Source organism: Urocitellus parryii, chromosome 5, assembly GCF_045843805.1.
Source record: "Urocitellus parryii isolate mUroPar1 chromosome 5, mUroPar1.hap1, whole genome shotgun sequence".
Lineage (NCBI taxonomy): Eukaryota > Metazoa > Chordata > Mammalia > Rodentia > Sciuridae > Urocitellus > Urocitellus parryii.
Window position 1 is genome coordinate 199,898,633 of NC_135535.1, and position 25,359 is coordinate 199,923,991.

General features: G+C 38.3%; 1 protein-coding gene across 1 annotated transcript in view; it reads right to left on the reverse strand.

Annotated features, from left to right (window-relative positions):
* The window catches only part of Cacul1 (CDK2 associated cullin domain 1), a 65,361-nt gene extending 40,991 nt beyond the window's left edge, over positions 1-24,370 (reverse strand). The window contains exons 1-3 of the mRNA XM_026384248.2: positions 23,749-24,370; positions 3,310-3,436; positions 2,490-2,592 (exon numbers count right to left, since the gene is read on the reverse strand). Coding sequence (XP_026240033.2) covers positions 2,490-2,592; positions 3,310-3,436; positions 23,749-24,100 — 582 coding nt within the window. The 5' untranslated portion in view covers positions 24,101-24,370. The remainder of the gene's footprint in view (positions 1-2,489; positions 2,593-3,309; positions 3,437-23,748) is intronic.
* Between the last annotated feature and the right edge of the window lie 989 nt (positions 24,371-25,359).

Below are 25,359 nucleotides of genomic sequence, written 5' to 3' on the forward strand. Positions count from 1 at the left end.
TTTCCAACAGGATACATCTTTAGATATGATAAATAAGTCAACTGACAAACTATACAATCCAGCAGCTATTTTAAGATCCAACTCATTGATTTATAAACTCAACAACTAAAGCTCTGATTACCTGCCAAATGTAGCTCTATCCCATGCCTATGTTTTGGCTCTAAAAATTCATTTAAAAATCAGAGCTGCAAACAAATGGCTCTACCCAAATATAACGTTTCATTTCTGACTCATGAGATCTGGCAAGTACTCCTGTTCTGTCCCCCATGAAAACTACCTTTAGCTTTCTATAAAACAGAGATGACACAGAGTAATAAAATGCTCAAGCATCTGAAGAACATAAAGATTAGCAATCACAGGACACTAATTATGCTGCTCTTTCCACTGGAACAGGTCAGACTTAGCTGCTGAGCATAAACATTTGCTGACTTATAGTTGTGCCAGACACTTAAGGATAAAAAGAGAAACGAGATGGAGTCCCCACCCTCAAGGGGGGCCTGTGAAGCAGTATAAACTAAAAATTATAACATAATCATTGCCCTAATAGAGTTGTTATTTCCAAGATGCTACAGGATTATAAACAAAGAAACACCAACTATTTGTTCTGGTCTGCTCGAGTAGAGTGCAAGGGTTCCATGAAGGCTTCATATAGGTAGACAGAAATGAGTTTAATATTGAGAAAAGAATGAAAAGATTTTGCCATATAGGAATCAGAAGAAAAAAAAAAAGCCTTACAACTTAGTGTAAAGGGACCACATATTTTAGTAAAGCTATTTGATTTTAAAATTGAGAAAATTTACAAAACAGTGTTTGCATGTTTAATCAAGAGGTATATAAGTGCTAAGTGGCAGAGTTGAGCTCTAGGTCTTCAGGTTTTGAACCATTCTTTCTTGCTGTTTAATAATGATTACAGACTTCATAATCTTACAAAAAGAGATCATTTTGAAGCTAGTTTTTTTTTTTTTAAACAGGACTATACTGTTGAGCTCAAAGTGGGACATATAGTGAATTAAAAAATAACTAAACTCCCCAAATCATGTTAACTTTACATTTATTAATACACTTGTTTTTTAAAAACATTAAAAGAGATATAACCCTTATCTAGTTTTAATCTTTAAAGAACCATTCCTCTGCTAATATAAAAGTAAAAATGATTTGGTTTCATAACATGCAAGGAAAACACACTGATACACAGATGACTAGAGTGTAACTTAGTAACACTTTAATGACCCTCTAGGTGGATGTGGTAAATGATGTTACTTACAAGACTAATAATTCACTGTAGCATTGTTAGTAATAAAACAACTAAATATTCATATTTAGAGTGGTTAAATGAATTAAGGTACACAATAAAGTATGGAAGAGCAATCAGCTGAGATGAGCATTGTAGTAAAACACTGGAGAGATAATGAGACCAAAACCAGGAGACTGGCAAATGCCCAGAATAGACAGAGTCCAGAGAGAGGTAAATGTAAATGGGTTTTGGCAATAACTTGGATTCAGGTGAGAATCCAGGGCCTGGGTGGTGTCAAGAATTAGCCAATCATTCAAAGTTTTAATGCACAGGTCTTGGGTTTCATTTACAATTTATATGCAATGCCTAGGCACTAAATATAATAAATGAAGATTTTATATTTTCTAGCAAACAATTTTACACTAGTAAGAAGAAAAGTATACATTTGACTATAATAAAATTTAACTCTGGTGATAATTTTTAAAAACCTATTTAATACAACAACCTCAGACCACAAGGTAAGTGAGGAACATTATCCACGTGAGAGTCTACCCCAGCACTTACCAGAAAATGTGCTTTATTTCACAATTGTTGGAGTAGTTCCTAGTTGTACAGCAATTCCTGATACTCTACTGCTAAGGGACTTTCTAGATATCATGTTATTTCTACTCCAGAACTAAAGTAGTATCTGACCCTGACTGACCTTCAAGCACTGGAAGCTATGCTGAGGCAGGCCAGTAAAGAGGAAAGATGAGGACCAGAAGGCCAAGTGCCTCTTAAACTGAGCATTTCCTACAGCCCTCTCACCCTAGAATGAAAGAACCAGCATGCTGTTTATCTACTACAGGGAGTTTATCAAGTCGACTTCAGTTTTCACATTGGCAAGTAAAAGAAATTAGGCAAACTACTCGTGAAATAATAAAAGTTCCAGAAAAAAAAATACAAACTATTGTGTATATTTATGCTATAAGTCACTAAATATTAAAGAGAAAAATAAGGTTTTTATCTGAAAAAAATGTTGATATAGTAATAACTGGGATCACTTAAGGCCTAAAATATACTCCATCTAAAAATATCTATAATTTATGTCATATTTTCAAAGAATCTTCTCTAAAGATTTGATCAATAATTATCTAGGGAATATTTATAAATTTATATAATAAGAACATGAACAAGATCCCAAATATTAAACAGTCTAATTTCAACCAGCCAGAAAAACCCAAAGAAACAAAAACCAATACAATCAGTTCTTTACCTGCAGCTCCTTTGAAACTCTCTCTAAGTGATTAGTTATCTTTTTAATCAGGTCACTATACATCTGTTCCGAGTGTTGCTGGCATACACACTTATACACACAACTGTAAAACCGAACAAAAAACCAAGTTAATGAAGATGCACTTAACTCAATCTAAGGTGAAAGCACATTTTTAATATATTACCACTAATCAAATAATTCAGATTTAAAACCAGTGACTGACCACAACTTTTAATAAAAATTTGCCCTCCCCAATCAATGTCTGGATGGAAAAGATATTACCACTAACTGCAAATAATCTTGAGTAGAGTGCATTCCAGCACTAGCTATTCCAATACTGGTGATGATCCAAGGGTCTGAATATGATAACTCCTTAAAAGTCAGGTTCTCTCTTGCTTTTTTTTTTTTTTAAATAAATCAATCTCAAAAGAAAGTGTCTAATTGACAAAAATGTCTGCAATACAATCTCTTTGTACATTAGTTGTGTGAAACAACATAGTTGTTATTTCTTCTTCCTGTCACTGTGCTGATTTTCTACACCAGACACTTTAGTCATTCTTGTCTCCTTGGTAACCTCCAGTTTCTTCATTATCTATGGTGGATGTGGCAGGCTGAGGTAGCAGAAGTCTTGATTTGAAAACCACTTTTGAATCAAAAAGTATAAATCAAACATCCAATCCACAAGTGTGGAATACATAAATACTTAAGAGTCTCACTTTGTGTATTTTATATATCACATGCATGCATGCTGTCATAACTCAAAGTTGCCCTGAACCTCAATAAACCCTTTCATACCCAAGCAAATTAAATCTTGACTTACCTGTATATCTGTTCATAGGATATGGGGATATAGTCACCAGGACTCTGGGTTAAAAGTTGATCTATGGCACCATCCAATTTTGGCCAGTATGTGCTCTTATAATCTTCAATAGTTATAACATTCATTACTACAAGTAAAAAGTAAAATAAGTATTACTATGTGCCACATAAAATGAACACAAATCATAGCAATTTTGTACTCACAAATCCATTCTTTTATTAACTACCCATCACATTTCAGTTAAAAGGGAAAAATACCTGGTCAGAGAAGTTAAGCAGCTACGAATCTGCCCATCTTTAAAAACAACAAAACAAGTATTACTGGTTTCTTTCCCAGTTTTCTGTAAGCTTCTGCCATCAATGAAGTATTTTCAAACATGCTGACCCTTAAAAGACATTGTCAATTATAAGTGGCCTATCAGTGAATCACAAGAAGGTTCTAGGAAACAATAAACACCATCAATATTTATAGATATTCCTGGGAAAATCTACCTAATGATAGGACTACAGGTATTAAGGTCTAAATGCTAACAGTCATCAAATAGGCTGCCAGAAAATGTGTGTAGCTTTATGGTGCTGCAAGTACCTTTTAGTTATCACCAGAACTCTAACTTGGGCTCTTACCATGTGCAACTTGACAAGCCCACCTGAAAACCTGTGCGTGTTCTGGAGCCTGACATCAAAGTCTTACCTTATTCCTTCAAACAGACTCATTCATTATAAAGCATTTGTAATAGCTGGTCTTAACAATTTTGAGATCCAGGGGTGACAACTGCTTCACAACAATGGAATGCTAATATTAAAAAAGAGCTACTTGAAGAATATGAGATACCCTGCGACAGAGGAGCTTACAAGTACTGAATCAGTATTTTGCTGTTTATTTCACCAGAAACTGGAGAGCAGAAAGGTTAGGTGGCTTCCCCCAAGAACACATGGTTAAGTACTGGCCAAAGTACCAAGTAAAGGAAAGTCTATCACATTAGTGACTTCCAACCTTGGTCATTCAGGTTCAAGATTTTTTTTTTTTTTTTTTTTTTTTTTTTTTTTTTTTTTAGTTTTCGGTGGACACAACATCTTTGTTTGTATGTGGTGCTGAGGATCGAACCTAGGCCGCACACATGCCAGGCGAGCGCACTACCACTTGAGCCACTTCCCCAGCAAGATTTCTTTTAATCTATCATTTTTATTCATCTTTATTTAATATTTTCTTTAAACCAATTCAATTTCATCTTCACTTATTTTGAGGGACACTTGAGAAATGATCTACTGAAATCATAAAACAATAAAGTATAACCTTAAAAATATTTTGTTGGGGCTGGGAATGTAGCTCAGCAGTACAGCACCTGCTTAGCATATGTGAAGCCCTGGACTTATTCCCCAACACAGAAAAAAAAAAAAATTTTTTTCTTAAGTTAAAGAAGCCAGACCCAAAAGGATCCATATTTTGAGTCCCACTTATATGACACTAATAAAGGCAAAACTATAGGAAGAAAAACATATTACTGATTCCCAAGGGCTGGGTGGTAGAGTAAAGGATTATCTATACAAAGGTATCATGGGGAAATTTTTAGGGCAATGAATTATTTTGTATGGAACTGTGGTATTAGATACCACATCCATGCATTTGTCAAAACCAACAACACTGTATGCCATAAAGTGAATTCACTGTCAAAAAAAAAAAAAAAAAAAAGAAGAAGAAGAAGAAGAAGAAGAAATCAACAAGGCTATACTAGTAAAGATGAAATCCCAACTGTGACCAAATAATTTACAAATCAGAACTCACAATGAAGAGAATGGAGAGGAAAGGAGTATTGGATTAAATGTAAAACTAAAGACAAAAAGAACTGTGTGCACATATGCACACACACACACAACTAAGAGGCTGCCATACCACGCAGGGCCTTCTGGATCACTGTAAAAACTGAGTAAGATGGGAGCCTCCGGAGGGTTTTAAGCAGGAGTGCCGTGATCTGACTTACGTTTTGTATGGGACCATTCCAGCTGCTGTGTTGAGAGTAAACTAATTTAGGAAGCTGTGATTTGGGGGAGAGGGTAGGGTTGGGGCCAAGTGGTGGCCTTGAAGATTATAGGGAGAAGTCAGATTCTGAATATATTTTAAAGGCAAAGCCAGGAAGAATTGCTAATGGACTGGATGAGAGATCTAAAAGAACGTTCAAGGATAACTCCCAAGTTTTTGGCCTGAGCACCAAAAGTCAGGGCTGCTGTTTACTAAGAGGAGGAGCAGAAAAAGCTTAGCTTATCTGCAGGTGTAGTAGATGCTGGTGCCTCACCCACTTACTATTATGGTTTGATCTTAAATGTTCTCCCAAACCTCATGAGTTGAAGAGTTGGACCCCAACAAAGCAGTCTCCAGGGCTTTTGGGAGGTGACTGGATCATGAGGGCTCCAACCTCAGGAATGAATTTATGGATTCATAGCTTAATGGAGGGGGACTTTGTTATAAAAACCTTCCCAGCTGCCATGTGATAAGCCGCTTTGTTCTATCACAAGCTCCTCACCATGATGTTCTGTCTTGCCAGAGGTCCAAAGCAATGGGATCATGCAATCACGGACTGAAACCTCCGAACCTATAAGCCAAAATAAATCTTTCTTTCCTTTAGGTTGTTTTGCTCTGATATTTTGTCACAGCAACGGAAATCAACATACCCTTGTCCACAAAGGCCAACTGTCAACACCTACAATTACTTGCCTCAGTGTTCTGTCTAGCTGCCATAACTTGCTCTAGAGAGGAGAGAGGCAGGTTGGGAGCGGTAGAGAAGTAGCCATACTCTCCAGCTACTTTCAATCAATGGCTAATGAGGATTCAGCCTCCTTACCTCAGTAGATCCCTCTGCTGTCAGGTGAGATAACTGAGACACGGGTGCTATACTAACACCCAGAGTTCCCTACAGGGATTGGGCTCAGAGTGGTGACCGACTCTGCCAGCTTCCTTACCTTCTCTATCTCACTTCCTCAACTCCCTTACAAGTGCTTCCTGGTCTCATTACCTTGTACTTAAAACTATTTGTGCTTTTTAAAAAAGAAAAAGGGGAAGGAAGGTCTCTTAAAAACAGAAAATCCACATTGCTTGCCATTAAACAGATGGCAATATACAAATAATACGATGTTGTCAAATTCTAGTGAGGTCCTGCTGCCTGCCAAGTGTTCTGAGCCTGAAGTTGACTTTCCCTGTTAAAGAGATTGGCAGATGTTGAAAAGTGTTACACACTACATTTCTGCTCATGTAATCTAAAGGATTCAAAGAAAACTGAAAAGGAAATTATATTCTATGTGATACTGTTAGTGAATCCCTTATCAGTATACCACCAAAAGCACACTCTACACCAAAAGCTGAAACCTGAAGAACAGGAGTGTAATACTCAAAGAGAAGGCTGCCAGTTCCACAAAGCCAAGACCCCACACACTAGTCCTTGGGCTCCTGGCCTGCTGAGCTCAACAAACCACACCACGTGGCCACAGGTGAGGAGCATGCCTACTTCTCAAGCACAGGAGTCAGACCTCAGCAAGTCACCGAGTCAAAGACATGAAGGAGGAAGAGAAAGGAACTAAAATATAAAGTCCTCTAGCTATTACGTGTGTGTGTGTAAATAATTAAAAAATAAAAATAAAAAAATTAAAAAGTCCTCTAGCTATTAGGACAGAATGGAGACCAACTTTGGAAGCAGAAACCACTGATGCCACTCAGGTATCTTTCTTATTTTTTAAAGAAATTTGTATTTGATTTTTACTTATTTTTTTCCTTTTTTTTTTTTTTTGGTGGTGCTGGGGACTGAACCCAGGGCCTTGTGCATGGGAGGCAAGCACTCTACCAACTGAGCTATATTCCTAGCCCTGTTTGGTTTTTTTTAATGCTCTGCTTTTAAAGATCTTTGAAAAGGGGCATTTTTTAAAAAATGACGACAACTCAAGGAACAGTAAAGAAGCCTCTTTCCACATACAGAAAAAAAGAGTTACATCTATTTCCACACACATATATAATATGCACCTATTTTCAAATACATTTTATTTAAAAATCAGATGAAGAAGTCAATTCAGCTGGCCTCACATGCTAACAAATGTAACCTTTTTCTCAGGCCAGCCAATCCTCACCAGTGGCAAGAAAAGCAGAACTTGGGCGAGTATGGGCAGAGCCAGAGGAGGCCTGAAGAGTGAGTATAAGCTGGTCTAAGGAGGGCTCCTCACACAATCCTCGGTCCACATTTATGATGACAATGCAGGGAACTTTAAGATACTGGTTATTTCTTTGCTAATACCAACCCATTCCTGATTAAAAAAACAAAAACCATCAGCAGTTTATCAGCAGTTTAAACACATAGCCTCATGTGTATAGGTATGCAGCCTTGAACTTTAAAAATTAGATCTGCTGATTAAAGAAATGAAATCCCTTTAAACTTTCACCATTGAAAAATGTGGACTGACCAGAAGAAACCACAGTCAAAATTCATGCAATAAATAAAACAACTAGTTTACCAATTTAAAAAAGCAACATGCAGTGCTATAGGTCAGAGTGCAGACCACATGGAGAAATCTCAGAAGAATAACAAAGTCAAATAATTTAGACAATATTTTTCAATTTTATGTCTTGATTTTAGTAGTTCAGCATTAAGTATATATTAGAAAACAAAAGCAAAAAAGAAAAATCACTCATAATTCCCCACCAATACACAGTGCATACCAGTCTTTTTTTTCAACATACATGTCTGTGGTTAAAAGATTTCCAGTGAACTAAGAAATTCTTGAATTCTACCTTTTGAATTCCTTTTCTGGATATGATATGCAACATCAACAACTGTGAATCCAAATGAAAACACAGAATCTTGGGGCTGGAGTTGTAGCTCAGTGGTAGAGCACTTGCCTAGCATGTGTGAGGCACTGGATTCAATCCTCAGCACTAGATAAAAGTAAGTAAATAAATAAAGGTATTGTGGTTCATTAAAAACACACACACACACATAATCCAGATAAAATTGAAATCACCATTAAATTACTAAATTTTATCTAAGATTTTCCACTTGAAAATAATGGATTACTTTTTAAGTCAATTTTAAAAAGCACTATAAGACCAAGCATAGTGTTGCATGACTGCAGTCCTAGTTACTTGGCAGGCTGAAGTAGCAGGATCACTTGAGCCCAGGAGTCCCAAAACAGGCTGGACAACCTGGCAGGACTCCAAATCCTAAAAAATAAAAAATAAAAAAGGCGGGGGGGGGGGGTGGGGGGCTAGTTCTACAAAATCAGATGCCTACAAAGCTAGGCCAGTAAACACACGTTAATAAATCAAGTTTGGTAAAAGAATTTTACAAAAGAATGAACTGTATATGTCTTCTAGAAACATTCACATTAAAAAAAAAAATTTAAAGATCCATGGTGTAAGCCTCAAAGATCATGTTATACAAGGCTTAAACCTAGAAACAGATAACAAGTTCATATGATCTAAATCCTACTGAGAAGACAGTTTAACCAAACTTTAGTAAAGTAAAATGAAACAAAGTCTAAAACACATGGAACAGCTGGAACCTAAGGTTTAAGAAATACCAGGCTGCTAATAAACAGGAAACTATTCGAGATGTATAACTCATACCAGGCAGTAATAAACACTCATCCTTTTTTGACCAAATAACTTATCAAAACTCAACTTATTTACTTATTATTGTTGATCCATTTCACACTAAACATAAGCCCCATGGAGAAGAAATTCACCAACAGAGTACCAACTCCAAACAAATGGTAGGTATTCAATATTAAGTCTGAAGTGGACTAATTTAGTATTAAAATGAATGCCCACTAGAAAAAGTCCAAGGCATACTACTACTTAGTATTTGTTTTAGAATTAAGGCTTAAATCACATTTGATTTCACACAGGCTAAAGTAAATCAGGTTAATCCTACTAAATAATCCTTTGGATGATTTCTGGTGTTATTTCCTTGAATTTATTCAAGAGGGGAATAAATTCAGAAATTACAATAAGCTTGGTCTACTGCAAAGGCTGATCACTACCTGCTTTCAGTGGTTCTCAAAAGTGACCTCCAGAGCAGTATCAGCAACAGCATCACCTGAAAACTGCTGCAAAAGCAAACTGCCAGGCCAGAGTCTAGGTGGGACCCTAGATCTAACAAGCCTTGCTCCAGCTTGTCAAGACAGCTCAAGCTTGAGAATCACTAACTAATGCCACTGCGTCAGTAGCTTAGGACAACCAGGGGGTCACATAAAAGTTTCTCTTCTGTGTACTGAAAATAAGGGGTTTGTCAGCTGTCAACAATTTGAATTAGTCAAATAACAATATATATTAAAGACCATGTTAAAAGAGTAGCCAGAACTGTTTCACATCAGACTCTATAAGTGCTACTCTATATCCCTATTCCATGCCCCCCCAAAAGTTACTTTCAGTTAAAACTGACTCTTTAAAAAGACTACAATAATGGCAATTCTAAAATAAATAATTAAGTCAAATTTAATAAGCTAAATTATGTTTGAAATAAACTTTTTAGATGAACTAAAATTATAAATTTGGTAATTAGAATGGAGTAGGAGGGCTGAGGTTGTGGCTCAGCGGTAGAGTGCCTGCCTAGCACTTGAGAGGCCCTGGGTTTGATCCTCAGCACTACATAAAAATAAATAAATAAAGGTATTGTGACCAACTACAACTAAAAAATAAATATTAAAAAAAAGAAGAAGAATGGAGTAGCCAAAAAGAACTCTAGTTTATCTAACTCTAGCCAGCATATACTTTGTAGAAGAAAATTCGTGATTTCTTGTGATCATGTGTACCCAGCAGTCAATAACCACTGTGTTGTCCAAGACATTACCACTGGGCACAATATTCTGCTCCCTGCAGCACACAAGTATGACTGAACTCTTACAAGAATGAAGCTAACGGTCAAGAACAAAACTTTCAGGGGCTGGGGATGTGGCTCAAGTGGTAGCGCGCTCGCCTGGCATGCGTGCAGCCCGGGTTCGATCCTCAGCACCACATACAAAGATGTTATGTCCGCCGAGAACTAAAAAATAAATATTAAAAAATTCTCTCTCTCTCTCTCTCCCCCCACACTCTCTTTTAAAAAAAAAAAAAAAAAAGAACAAAACTTTCAGAAAGGGAGAAGGCCTTGGCAATCAAGAAAGGGCATGGTCAGAGTGGAAGAGGACAACCCGAAGCTGAACCAGGCAGTGTATCTAATAAGTGGGGGGAGGTAAGTTTTACTTAAGACAGAAAAATCCTAGCTAATATTTTCTCAAAAGGAAAATAACTCTGATACAAATAAAACAGTGATACTTGGTTGATCCTCAGAGAAACTGATCAGCCTAAAAAAAATAGTAAAAGGAGTTACTGAAATCTTTAAATATCCTTTTCCTTATTAGAATAAAACAAAACTTGCACCGCCTACTTGGGTATACTTTGATTTGCCAATAGAAGAAGGTAGCTAATGTTAATTCCTAGTGAAGCACTTGTTTTTTTAAGTGGGGTAAATCCTTTCAAAAACTTGTGAGTTTTAGGTGTTTGGGAAGTTTCTAGGTGTTAAGGTCTGTGGTCTGCACAATTCAACTGAAACACTGGACAATTTAAAATATCTGTGATCATTATGAAGTCATTCTTCCTAATAACAATATATCAAATATATCTAATGTGTCATTTTATATAGGTCCTCATTAACACATTCTTTAAGGGTTCTATGCTACCAACCCCTCACCCTACATAAAAACAAAAACAAAATCATAATAAACAAAAAACATTTTGGTCCAGGTAAGGTTATAACTGTACCAATATCTGACACTATCTAACTTGTCTGGCCTTTGTATCAAATGAAGTACCACTTCTCCCATTGTAAACTTTAAAACTTATATGGGAAATACATTGTTACTCTTTTACTGCTTAGGAATTCACACACTTTCCAACTTGAGAAAATGTAATAGAATAGCAGAAACTTCCTTTACTACTACTATCTCAAAACAAAAACAAAAACACTACCTAGCTGTAGGGCGACCAGGAAGAACTGAGATCTCCATTCTTTTAGAATGGTAACTGCACAACACTGTACTACAATTTCATTATCTTGAACCTATGACATAGTTCCTAACATGAACATGTTATAACAGTATGAAATGGCCAAGGACTTCCAAGCCATCCATCATGGTACCAAGTTCACCTAATCCAAAATTTTAAAAAATTCGAAGTTATTCAAACTTCAAAGTATTATCAACTGAGATTATATAGGTATAAACTGTTGGTTACAGGTCTGCCATGGTTTTAAAATTCTCTGATGTCTTCCAAGATTTAAACAGGTCAATCTCTCCTTGGCATGAAGACCAAGAACATGTGAACTTTGAAGGAATCACAAAAGGCAAGTGCTGACATGTATCCCAATAGAAAGGGAGCCACTCTTGCTCTGCCAGACCTGCAAGGTTCAGGATTGGAGGACAGGATACAATGAGGAAGAGATGGAAAGGGGTGAGAGGTGGAATGGAGATTGACTGCAAAAGTCTGTAGGCTAAAAAATAGAAAGAAGCTAGAAAAGTGTTATTCTGTGAAGAAACTGGAAGACAAAGTATTAAGACTTGGGAGGCACAGATACATGCAAAGCAGGGGTGGGAGGTGTGAAGCACAGGGCTGGTGAAGCAAGAGTCAAACATCAGCACAAGAAACACTCCTGCATCTACCTTGCTCCTTTTCTTCCTGTTCCATCTCCCAACCCCTACCTTTTTTTAGAAGATCCTTTTCTACAAAACTCAATGGTTGAGAGAAAAGACGTTTATTCACATATGAATACTTGGAAGTTCCTCAACAAAATGCAGCTCTGCCTTTAATCAGCCAATAAATGCAGCTCTGCGGGCTGGGGATGTGGCTCAAGCGGTAGTGCCCTCGCCTGGCATGTGTGCGGCCCGGGTTCGATCCTCAGCACCACATACAAAGAAAGATATTGTGTCCGCCGAAAACTAAAAAATAAATATTAAAAAAATTCTCTCTTTAAAAAAAATAAATAAATAAAAAATAAATGCAGCTCTGCATTTAATCAGCAAAAGGTGAAGACCAACTAAGCTTGACAAGGCCCTCTATACACACAGAACTGCTTATTAGCCTTTTTCAGTTTTAAATATGAATAGATGGCTAAGGATTTCCAAAGATTTACACAAAGTCTTAGAGATGGAAGACCAAAAACAAAAAGTTGACAAGCTAAAACAAAGATAATTTAAGTAGAATAAACTTTTTCTTAAAAAAACAAACAAACAAAAAACACTATAATTCTTACCCTAAGATAAAAGTCAAGATCACTATCAAGAAAAAGTAGTATAATCTGCCAATGGTTAAAATCCAGGGGATGAAGAAAAAAGAAAACATCCAGGAACTCTCTCAGAGCATTAAGAGAAACAGTATATAGCAAAAGTTAAAAGACTTAGAAGATCAAAACAGGAAATTCAACATTTCACTACCATGTTCTACCAACTACCATGTTTACCACCAACAATTTGAGAGAAAGGGATAATAGAGAAAATGTACAGAAAAATATTGACGTGCTCCTATAAGAAAATATCACACAAATTTTCTCAAAGGGGAAAAAAATGTCACATACAGAACAAGAATTAAAATGTTACCTGACTCCTTCATTCATTGTAGCATGCTAGTTTAATGTAAATGAAGCAACACTTAACAAAATTCTAAGGGAAATTTCACTTAAGAATCTTATACCTGAATTGTTAATAAAGTATAAAAACATAAGATACTTTCTTTCTGCACAGCTGGGCATGGTGGGGCTCAGGAGGCTGAGGCAGGAGGATTTTAAATTGGAAGCCAGCCTCAGTGACTTATTGAGGCCCTATGCAAATGAGATCCTGTCTCAAAAAAAAAAGACTGGGGATGTGGCTCAGTGGTTAAGTGCCCTGGGTTGAATCACTGGTACCAAAAAAAGATATGTTCTACGCGCGCGCGCGCACACACACACACATTCACCAACAAAAAGGAAAATATAAAGAACAATCATTCCCATCTACATGGGAAGCTGCCAACTATGCATGGCCCCAAGGAATAAGCAGGAACAAGAGGACAGCTTCACAAGCAGACAGTAAAACAAACTGATTTGTTTGAGCATTTCAAAAACACCAGTCATCAGATGGTCAATCTATGAAGCTGCTAAAACTTTTAAGACTATATCTAATAAGAATTATGTAAATGCAAATAAGGCAACTAATAGCATAGTTCTAGGTGAAAGAAAATGTGAGGATCTGAGTATACTTTTGGCCCTTCAGGGATCATTTATATAGCTATAATATAAATGTTTTTTATTAAATGTTTTTTATTAAACCAAAAATTGTGGTATTAAAAGAACTGGAGAGGTGAGGTGTGTAGAAATATAAAAGAACTAAATTCTCATCTTAAATCACAGGAAATCAATAACATATAAGCATGATAAAGTAAGCAATAACAATACATTAAGACACTGAGATATGTGGATAAATGCCAGAAGAAACATCTAAATCAATTATAGTCAAATGATTGACTTTAGATAACAGTTTATTGTATGTCTTTTCCTATAAATTGAACTTTTAAATTAAAACCCCGCACTATTCTAATAAGCACAAAGCTTTGTTCCTTTTTTGTTTGTTTGTTTGATGCTGGGGATCCAACCCAGGGCCTTGTGCATGCAAGGCTAGCACTCTACCAACTGAACTATATCCCCAGCCTCAGCTTTATTCCTTTTTAAGACCAAAGTTTGGTGAATCTCAAATTCTTAAAAATGGGGGAAAAAAATCTATCATAATTAAATTTTTGTTTCAGGATTTCCAATATTCTAAGGCATAGGAGAAAAGAAAGCCCAGGATTTACCAACTGCCCCTGGACCGCTCTACCTGAATGTTCTTAAAAGAAACATTTACACTCAAAACCTTTATTCTTTCCATACCTGTGTCAAAGTCGGGGCCAGTTTCAGTCATCCAACATCAATCCCGAGTCTTTATTCTCCCTCTCTGGCACATTTTTGTAGATTCTAGTCACTAAATATCTATAAAATCTGAAACCTCCTTGCTTCCAAAGCTTTATTTATTCAGACCTCCAATTGTGGAGACTTAATTATAACCCACCACTAGTCTCCAGGCTTCACTCTCTCTACTCTCACACCAAGACATAGCAAGTAGACTTCCTTCCTTAACATCCTTCAGGGCCCCATGCCTAGAAGAAATCCTCCTTCTAACATGGGAAGTCCTTCACAATCCAGTTCCTTCTACCTACCCAGTTTTAATTTGTGCCACTGCATTTCCCACACCCTATGTTCCAGAAGTCATTTTAACTACCGGCCTCTCAAAGTTCAATTCCCCCCACCCGCCTCCTCCTGGCAACGTGTCTTCATATTCACAGGTATTCTTTCTTCTAGGCTACCAAGTATGTACATAACTTTACTATAGCATTTAATCATAATGTACCATTAATTTTTTGTCTATCACCTCCCATATTAAAAATATCAACTTGGCATACAACAAATAAATACTTCTTAAGTAAAAAAAAGACATTCAGATGTCTAATCAGCACGCCTACAACTACATATTACAGATCTACAGAGGTTAACAGCCATATGTCCACAAGAAAGTAAAAGAGGCCAATTTGCCCTGCCAAGTCACACTACAAAGGGATAGCTATAGTAAATTTTTACATAGCACAGAACAGTTTGCAATGTGGTTATATATAGTGCACAGTTTATAGAGAAAGTAAACAGCATTGATTTTCTTTAGGGATTTGACCTGGGCTTACATAAACACTAAAATGGCTTTCTCTTACAGTTTCATCGATGACATTTTATGTGATAAGTGTTTAAATAAAAAAAAGCAAGACCGGATCCCCATAAGATCTTGATGGCTCAGTGTCTTCATCTGGGAGACAGAACCATTAGTGACTGGGTTGAGATAATAAGTCTCCTTTGATCATGGAACATCATTATCAACCAGTGTAAGATCCTTCACTGGGTGTTTATGTAGCCAGGTAGCCCCAGGCCTACATGCCCTCCTTCCCCACACATACAGAAAGCCATTCTATTCTGTTAAACACATATGGAACATAAGCACATGTGGCATTCTGATGTGATACATCAGATGTGCTAATCTGCGCTTAAAAGCTTTAAAAACCACATATATTTCTATTTCTTCTCTACCTCTTCCAAGAATGGCAAGGTCCAGAAAAGAGTTGCCTGCTCTTTACAATGAGATGGCATATGGAGAGCCGCAGCCAGCTCTCAGCCACTAATGTAACATAAGCAAGAAATAAACCTTTGTTATATAAATTCCTGAGATTTGGTGGTTATTTTCATAGTATGCTGACTAATGTGGAATGGAAAGTTACACTAAAAATTATACTTTCCGGTTGGGCATGGTAGCGCACACTTACAATCCCAGTGACTTGGAAAGCTGATGCAGGAGGACTGCAAGTTCGAGGCCAACGTCAGCAACTTAGCAAGACCCTGTTCTCCAAATAAAAACTAAAAAGGGCTAAGAATGTAGCTCACTGGTAAAGCACCCCTGGGTTCAATCTCCAGCACCACTCCCTAAAAAACAATTAGGTTCCACCAAGAGAACACATTTAAGTGATATTTGGAAGACCAAATTAAAACAAAAAAAACATTATTACTGTTGCCAATTTTCCTGCAAAGTAGAGACATGATTTGGAGCATTCAAACTCCAAATCTCTGTGGCTTCTTGCTTTAGATACCTAGAATGGTCTCTTGCAGTGAACTGTGACTGACAAAGTATTTGCTATTAGAACAGTTACAGGAAACAGACTCCTAAAGGCTAAAAAGTTATCTTTGGTTTTCTGATCTAGATGGATTGAAAGGCAGTGATGACACAGTGTTCCAGTAATGCATGGCACTACTGCAGCAGCCAAGTGTTACTTAACTATCAATGATAAACAATTGGAATAAAATTCTTGAAAAAAACAATTTGGCTATGATAATTATGATGGAAATAGGAAATTCGAAGACAATGGGGTGGGCTATTTGACCTGATGTCAGTGCAAAACTTAATGAAAATGATTAGATCAATGAACAGAAAAGTATCTATGGTTGCCATCAACACAGATGCATATGATTCACATATCTTAAAAGAAGACAGAAATAAGAATACCTATTACAAAGATGGAAACAAAGATAAGATTATTCCAACATTTATTATAAGAAATAATGCAGGTCAAAAAACAATGGAGGGGCTGGGGTTGTGTCTCAGTGGTATAGCACTCACCTAGCACCCATGAAGCACTGGTTTGCTCCTCGGCACCACATAAAAATAAATATATTGTGTCCATCTACAACTAAAAAATATATATTTAAAAAAAAGAAAATGGAAAGATATCTATAAAGTATTGACAGAAAAAACAAAGCAGAATAAAAAAGGCTGTGTATGTAGAATGCTATATCCAGCAAAAATTATCTTAGAAGATGAAAGTAAAATAAAGATAGACAAAAGCTGAATAAATTCAAAGCCAACAGAACTATACTCTAAGAAATATTAAAGGAAGTTCTTGAGGTAAAAGAAAAACAGATAAGGAAACTTGGATCAAAGAAAAAAAGTGATAAAAATGCTAACTATTTAGGTAAAAGATTTCTTTTCCAGCTTCTGATTATTTAAAAAATAAATTTCACATCTTATGATTCCATTCATATGAAAAATCCAAAATAGGTAAACCCACAGAGAAGGTACACAGATGGGAGAATACCAGGAGCTGGGGGAGGGAAGAACACATACCAGTTGCTCAATGGGTATAAAATATTATTACAGTGTGATAAAAATGTTTAATAAAAATCTGTAAACTTGATAGAGGAATAGTTATACAATCCTGTGAATGTACTAAATGCCACTGGATTGTTCACTCTAAAATGGTTAATTTTGCTGGGTGTAAGACCCTGTCTCAAAATTTTAGAAAATATATGAAAAGGGCTGGGGTTGTAGCTCAGGTGTAGAACAACCCTGGGTTTAATGCCCAGGACTGCAAATAAATAAATAAATAAATAAATAAATAAAACAGCTAGCTTGATGTTGTGAATTTCAATTTCTAAAAAACATAAATGACTTTAAAAAATTTTTTTTAGTTGTAGATGGACATTATCTTTATTTACTTACTTATTTTTATGTGGTGCTGAGAACCGAACCCAGTACCTCAAATGTGCAAGGCAAGCGCTCTACCACTGAGCTACAGCCCCAGCCCCAATAAATGATTTTTTTAAAGCAAAATTAATAACGTGTATTTGAGGGGTTATGACATATACAAAAGTAAAGCAATATATAATATCATAAAAGACAGGATGGAAGAAATGGAAGTATTCTGACATTAAGTTTTTATATTTTATATATAAAGCAGCCCAAATTATTTGAAGGTAAACTGTTATAAATTAAATTTTCATATTGTAAATCCTAGAATAACCAAAAGGGCAAAAGAGTATGTTAATAAGCCAAACTGGAGACAAAACTAAGTCATTAAAAGATGTGGAAAAAAAAAAAAGAATAACAGATGAACTAAGTGAAATCAAATGGCAAAACAATAGATTCAAACCCTACTATACGGGTAATTACATTAAATGTGAAGGGTCTAAACAAGGCCATTAGAAGGTAGAAGCTGCTAGACTGGATTTTTTAAAAAGCAAGATCCAATCACATGTTGTCTATAAGAAATATACTTTACAGAGACAAGTTAAAACAAAAGAACTGAGGAAGTCGTATCATGTAAAAATAATCCTGATAAACCTAGAATGCCTATCAGAAAAAGTACTCTTCGGAGTAAGATAGACAGCAATATAGACAGACATTCTATAATGATAAAATACCAAGAAGAAATAAGAATCCTAAACATGATGTACCAAATAAAGGATTAATGGATAGAATTGAAGATATACACACACACACATACATATATATGGTCAGGTTTTTTGTTTTTGTATTGTTTGAGATTTTGAGCAAACAAGAAACACAGGGGACTCCTGTCCCAAAGGCTGTGATTTGTTTGGTTTTTAATAAAGTTGCCAAAATCAGTATGGAAAGAATGGGCTTTTCAACAAATAATGCTGATATAACTACACATCCATATAAAAGAAAGGAAGTTCTGTCTTTATCTCACACTACACACATACATCAACTCATAATTCAGATCACAGATCTAAACTTAAAAGCTAAAACCATATAACTTCTAGAAGAAAATGCAAAAAAAAATTTTTCCTGACTTTGGGATATGCAAATACTTCTTAGGATACAAAAAGCACAAGCCATAGAAAAAAGCTGATAAGTTGGTTAGCCAACATCACTGTTAACCACAACTAAATAGCACTTACTTACCCACTAGAAAATCAACTTAGAAGACTGACATTCAAGAAAATGAAGCCGGGCCTGTACAATTATCAATAATATTTGAAGCAACTGGCACTGTCATATATTGCTGGTGGGCATGCACAATAGTGCAACCACTTTGAAAAACAATTCGGCAGTTTCTCACAAAGTTAAAAAATAGCCAACATTATAACCAAGAAATTCCACTTGTAGATTCTTATTTGACAATCTATCTTCATACAAAGCTAGCAGCTTTATGCAAAATAGCCAAAACTGAAGACAACTCAAATGATGAATAGATGAATGAACAATGTATGATAAATATAGCTATAAAAGGGAATAAATAATTGATACATGCAAGAACATGGAATATCTCAAAAACAGAATGAGAGAAAGAAGTCAAACACAAAATAATACAAATTTTATGATTACAATTTCAAAATCCTCTGGTTACAGAGAGCAGATCAGTAGGTGGCTGGGGTGAAGGCAGGGTTACTAACTGCAAAGAAGCATAAGGTGTATTTAGAGTGGTGAAATAAGTCATCTCTTGATTAATGCAGTGGTTAAGGTGGAAGGAAAGTCCTCCTTGGGCCTCATGCATTCCCCTGCAGGGCTCAGTGTGCCAAGACTACAAGACCCTGAGCAACCCTTCCTAAACCTTTGCTATTTTGCATTTGGTAACCTTGAAAGATGAGGCAGTCTCCCGGCTAAACAAACAGCTGATTTGCTTTCTGCTTTCTATAAAAGCAGTGGATTCCCCCAAATTCAGTGTTCTTCAGCTGTGAAACACACACACTGAAAAAAGCATCCATAGTACTAATGTACCATCCTTGTGGAATTTGGAAGGAAGGGGAACTTAAGAAAATATGGTGATTCTTATGTTGTTTGCTGTGCTGTAATACATTCCTTATCTCCAACCCAGGAAATCTCCCACTTCAGTCAGCATCTAGTAATAACAGTAACAGGCTAACTTTTAACTTGCAAGTAGAGAAAAATCAAATCTCAGACCAGAAACATGGGTTAAAATTCAAACTACTCACCTAAAATGGGTACACTTTACTAAGGAGGAGGGAGAAGAAACGGACAAGGAAGAAAATGAAGGAGAAGAAAATAGAGGTAGGGAAGAGAAAATTAGAACAGCAGAAATTCCTTAGTATGTGAGAGAAGGAATCCAGACTTATGAATGACCGGAATTATAAACTGTATTTATCCTATCTGACCCCCTCACCCCACCCCAACAAACTATGTTCTGAGAAGGACCTCACTAAGGAATTGAGAAGAATATTGGTGAGGGAGGCACTACTATGGGGATGGGGGGGGGGAGTTGTTCTCTGTAGTTCTGGGTAAAGATGGGCAAAACTGCCACTAAAGAGGGCTCTCTGATTCAACGGGATAGTTCAATTTCCATAATGACAAAAGATAAGTAGAAATAACTCCCAGATATAAAGTGAGCATGATTATTTTAATGAGTAGCAGGGTCAGAGTGATTATCAGGATGGCTTGGCTCTCTAGTGGCAGCTAATTATGGTGTCTTAAGAAAAATAAGCAGGCAGTATATCCAGATGTTACTTGATCTGAATAATGAGAGCGGGACACTCTTTAAGTATAACAAAGGTCTCGCTTGAGTGACCACAATGGAGAGCTATGAGAAATCTCACCTAATACCCAGATTGAAACTGTTCAGACATAGAACCCCTGGAACAAAGGAGAGAATGAATTCCAAAACTGCTTAAAGAACATACCTAAACCTTCCTTCTAGCCTGTTCCAGTGGAACACATGGCTATCTGTTAGAGAGACAGTGCAGTCGGGAATGGAAATCACTCAGATTTTTCAAGGATTACAAAACACTGGCTCTAAGCCCATACTAACCCTCAGGGACCAGCATGTCACTATAGTAAACCAGTAAGATCAGGGACTTATGGACATCACAAGATAAATGGCATTTTGGCTTCAATCCATCTCATGAGGGGCCCAATGGATCCAAGGTTCCACCCTATAATTTCCTCAGTTCCTGAACACACAGGTTAACTGCTCCCTGGAGGTAGGGCTATAGTCGAGGAAGGGCCAATGACCCAATGTGTGCCCCTCATCCTGTGAAAACTAACAAACCCCACACTGACAAACAGTACATCTGTGTGGGAACAATAGAGAATACTACCAACTTCAAAGACTTGATGGTGATTGTTACGACATTCCAATTTCACCAGTCTATCTGGCCTGAGCAGGAGATAAGTCTTGGAGAATGACTATATTATGGTAAATCACACCTAGTAGTGATCTTCCAGATATGGCCTGATCACTGAGAGAAACCAACCATCCCAGCACTCAGTGTATATTCATCAAGTTTCCTATTTCAAAAAACACCAACAATTGTTTTCTCCATCACCGTCTTGGTTCAGGACTATTGGGCTATTTTTCACTATCTGGTCCACAGAGACTTTGAACATCTCATAAGTACACAAGTCCACTAAAACTGTCAGTCTACCCACATGTATGAGTTTTCATGTATCCCCATGTCCCCACCTACACTAGCACTACCCAGCTTTTTAATATTTGTCAATCTAATAGGTATAAAAAGACATTCCATTACTGTTTTAATTTCCATGTCTCAGATCAGCAATACCTTCATCCCTTCTTATTCTTAAGATGTTCTATTTTGTAAACTATTTATCGATATCCTTTGCCTACTTTTTAAAGATGTAGCTGCCCTCTTACTATAGATGTACAGTTCTTTAATCAAATCCCTTACCAATTTTAGGTTCTTTAAATATCTTCTCTCATTCTTTCATCTGTCTTTTAATAAATGAAAATTCTTAAGTTTTATACAACCAAAGCCACTGATTTTTCATCTGTGTAAGCTTTTGAATCTTTAAGAAGTCCTCCCCTGTCCCTAGGGAAAGAGCTTCTTCAACAGTTCCTCGTTAACTTTGTAGTTCTTTCCACATTTGGGTCTTTAATTCATTCAGAGTCCATCCTATTTATGTTGTCATTTGGTTTTTTATCCATATACTGAGCCATTCAAACAACTTATGACTCCTTTAACTAGTGATTTATAATGCCACCTTTATCTTAAGTTCCCAAATATAAATAGGTAATTCTCTGCTCTCTAATTTGTTCCCTGGGTCTATATTTCTGTTCTTACACTTAACACCAGTTGTTATTACTATAGCTCTGAAATATTATCTTAACTTCTGATAACACAAAACACCCAACAAAACAAAATCTTTAAGACTGATTTAGTTATTCCCAATCTTTATTCCATCTACCATGTAAATTTGAGGTTTTAGGTAACCGAGTTTGTCAAACCAAATATTTTGAAAGCACTTAAACTGAATCTCTAAATTAAATTGGAGAGAACTGACATTCTTATAATAACCAATTTGACCCAAGAACATGGAAACTTATACAATTTATTTAGACCCTCCTCTAATTCCTAATTAAAGTTTTTCCTTAAAGATCTCATGTATTGAGTTACTTCCTAGAGACTTTAGAAGGATTGTTGATCATCATCACCCTACAAAAATAGCATTTACACAAACTAGTAAAGGTAGTCAGAAGTAGATATATACAAGAATAGTAACAAAACTATAAACTCCTACTAGTTCTGTTTCTCTAATTTAATGGTTTTTCATGGTAACTGATTAAATTATCTGCAAGTTATTGGTTTTGTCACTTCCCTTCCAGACTTTTTCTCTTAAGTATTAGCCAGGACTTTCCTACCATGTTGAAATTAAGTGTGCCAGGGAACATCCTTAATTTGTCTTAAAGTAAACATATCTAAATTTTTTTAAAATTAACTATTATATATGTACCCTATGTTTTTGGTAATGACTTTTATCTAGTTACCTTGTATTTCCAGCTTGCTAAGAGTTTTTATCATAAATAGGTGCTGGATTTTATCAAATGGTTTTTATGGCATCAAGTGGTTTTATGGAAAAAAAATCACCGTTTTTCTTCTTTGTCTACTAATGAGATAAACTACATTAATAGATTAACATTACAGATGTTAATTTTTCACTAAAGCAGTGTCTTGAAGGCAAATAACAGATTTTGTGCTCTTCTCATAAGAATTTTTTTGTTTAAGGTTGTGACTACATATGCGCATCAAAGCAAATATTTTCTCTGCACAGCTAAGTGGACAATTAATGGTACTGTTGATAAAATTAGTAACTAGAAATGAAATCTCCAGTTGCTTTACCAGATGCCATTAAAACTTGCAGTCATTAACAGGAGAGAAAACCTGGCTGTGATGCTCACATTCATTTTCACCACCACCTGCACGAGCAGCACCACCAAGAGCAGCACCACCACCACCGAGGCGGGGGGCAGGGGACACTCAAACCAAAGCACTTTCTTTCCCTACCTATGAAGCATACATCCTGGTTGGGGTCAGTTCTGGATTACAAAACAGACTTTGGTCTTAAATCTTTCTAACTGCAACTGAGTGTTAAGGCTGATCACTAACAACAAAGTTCAACATGCAACAAACTTTTGCGCACATGCTGAATTGCTTAGTTTTATGAGCAACGGCTCTGGAAAGTGATTTTATACACTAGCTTCAAAACGGATGTCGCCCCTCCCACTGCATTAGGAATCAACTCACAACATTTCCCTAGCAGGAGGCAAAGTGTACAGAGAAGTGGAAGAATGCGGTGTAGATATAGGTCAACTTTCGATCCCTAACTTGGTCAACGTACGCAGATGGGCTAAAAGCACAGCAACCCGAGTTGCCAGATTTCTTTTCTCTCTCTGGCTGCAGAAAGGACTGAAAGCCTCTTCTAACGAAACTCAGGCAGGCTTATTTTCCCCTCACCTCGAAGGGGGAAACTTTAAGAGGGTACAGATGAGAAAAGAGCTTGCTAATGCTGAGAGACGCCAGTGGCGATAAGGATCGCGTTCGTGGCAGAACTCGGGGTGGCGTACGTACCAGGCTGCTTCCCTAGGCCAGGTAACACAAGAAGCCAGGCCCGCTCAGGCGCTGGCCGCGGGCACAGCCGAGGGGGAGGGGCGGGAGGGGAGGAGAGGAGACCCAGGCCTGGAACAAAGGAAGCGGGGCTGCTCCAGGAGGGGGGTGGATTCGGCGTCCGGGTGGGGAGGAGAGAAGCCGAGCCGCTGGGGAAAGGCTGGACTCACAGAACTTGGAGGTGGAGGTGTTGATGTTGATGGTGGAGCCGGGGGTGGGGGCGGGGGCCGCCTTGGCCACGGCGGCCGCGTCGCAGCTCTTCAGCATCATGATCACCCCATTGGCCTCCGGCCCCAGCGGGAGCCCCTCCTTGGGGCCTTTCCTGTCCACGGAGACGGCGGGCACGGCCAGCAGCTGGCCCCCCGGAGGCTCTCGAGCGGGGACAGGCATCGACGAGGGGGGCGGCGGGGGCGGCGGGGGCTGCCGGAAGCCGTCCACGGCGGCCTCCCAGTTGTTATGGTTCTGGTCGTCCATCATCGCCTCGTAGATTAGTACCTCTTCCTCCTCCATGCTCTCCTCCATCCTGCTGTCCCCCAGCACCCGTCCGCCTCACAGGCACCTGCCGCCCGCCTCAACCCCCGGGCCAGGGGGCACCGCAGGCTCCTCGAGCTCACATCGCCGGGGACCGAAACGGGGAAACCACAGCTGGAAGAGCAGTGCCACACCGGGTCTCCCGCTCTGCTCCGGGCCGACGCTCCTGGAGACACAGCTGACGGCGGTGGGCGCTCCGGGGCTCTACTTCAGGGAGAGGCAGCCGTAAAGCGGCAGCGCCAGTCACGCCATTTTACGGCAGCTTCCAACAGGCGGTTGGAAAGAGCGCTGGGGGAGCGGCCAGAAGGGCACGTGGTGCAAGTGAAGAGCCTGGGAGAAAGCAGAGCGAAAAGGGGCGGGAGCTGAGTCTACCCCACGCAATAGGTGAAGGTTCGCCCCGCCTCGGCGGGGCTCTGAGAGGGGTGGGGCGACGGGTGCCGGTGAGCCTCGTCGACCCCGCCCCCGGGCCGGCCTCACGTGATAAGGGAGTTTGGCCCGCGCACGCGCGGTCGCAGTCTGGTTACCGGGACGACCAGGATCGGAAAGGCGCTTGAAGACTCGAGCCAAGCCGACGTCTTTGCGGTAGCCCGAGTGCTTGGCGGTTTTCCCACGCCCACTTGCGTCTCCCAGACCTGAGTACCTTGGAGTGCCTCGCAGCCGCGGCCTTAGTGTGGGGACAGCGGTGTGAGGCCACGAGAAGCTTCAGGGTGCGGGTTATGAACGTGTCCGACGGCTTGTGCGGACTGCTCACGGATCATTCCTCAGCCTTGGAGACCCCAAAGCGAGAATAAAAACCGAATCACTGCAGGGAGGCGAGAAAATTAATGCGTTCGAGATACTGATGCGTTTTGGTGTTGCTGCCAGGGATTGAACTCGGCTGAGCCGCTCACTCGCCCCGTGGGCGTGTCGTCCAGTTCTTTAACTCTTCTGCGCTGCGGACGCATTTTTTTTTTAACGCCAAACTTCCTGCACAAACTGCTCCACAAAACTATCCCCTGGAGGTGTGTCTTGAGGCCCACGGACGAAAATTACGCGATTCTAATTTCTTTCATTGCTCACAGTAAAATTGCATTCTCAAAATTATAGCAATAGTGGTAGTAATTGAGAATATGTTTTACACTTTTTTTCCTTGTGGAGCTTAGTCTAGCTACTGATGGAATAAGGACGTTGTCTAGGAAAACCCTATATTAGTAGATAATCTACTTCCACAAGATAAGTTATTAGTGTCAAAGAACTGCTTCAGCAAGTTG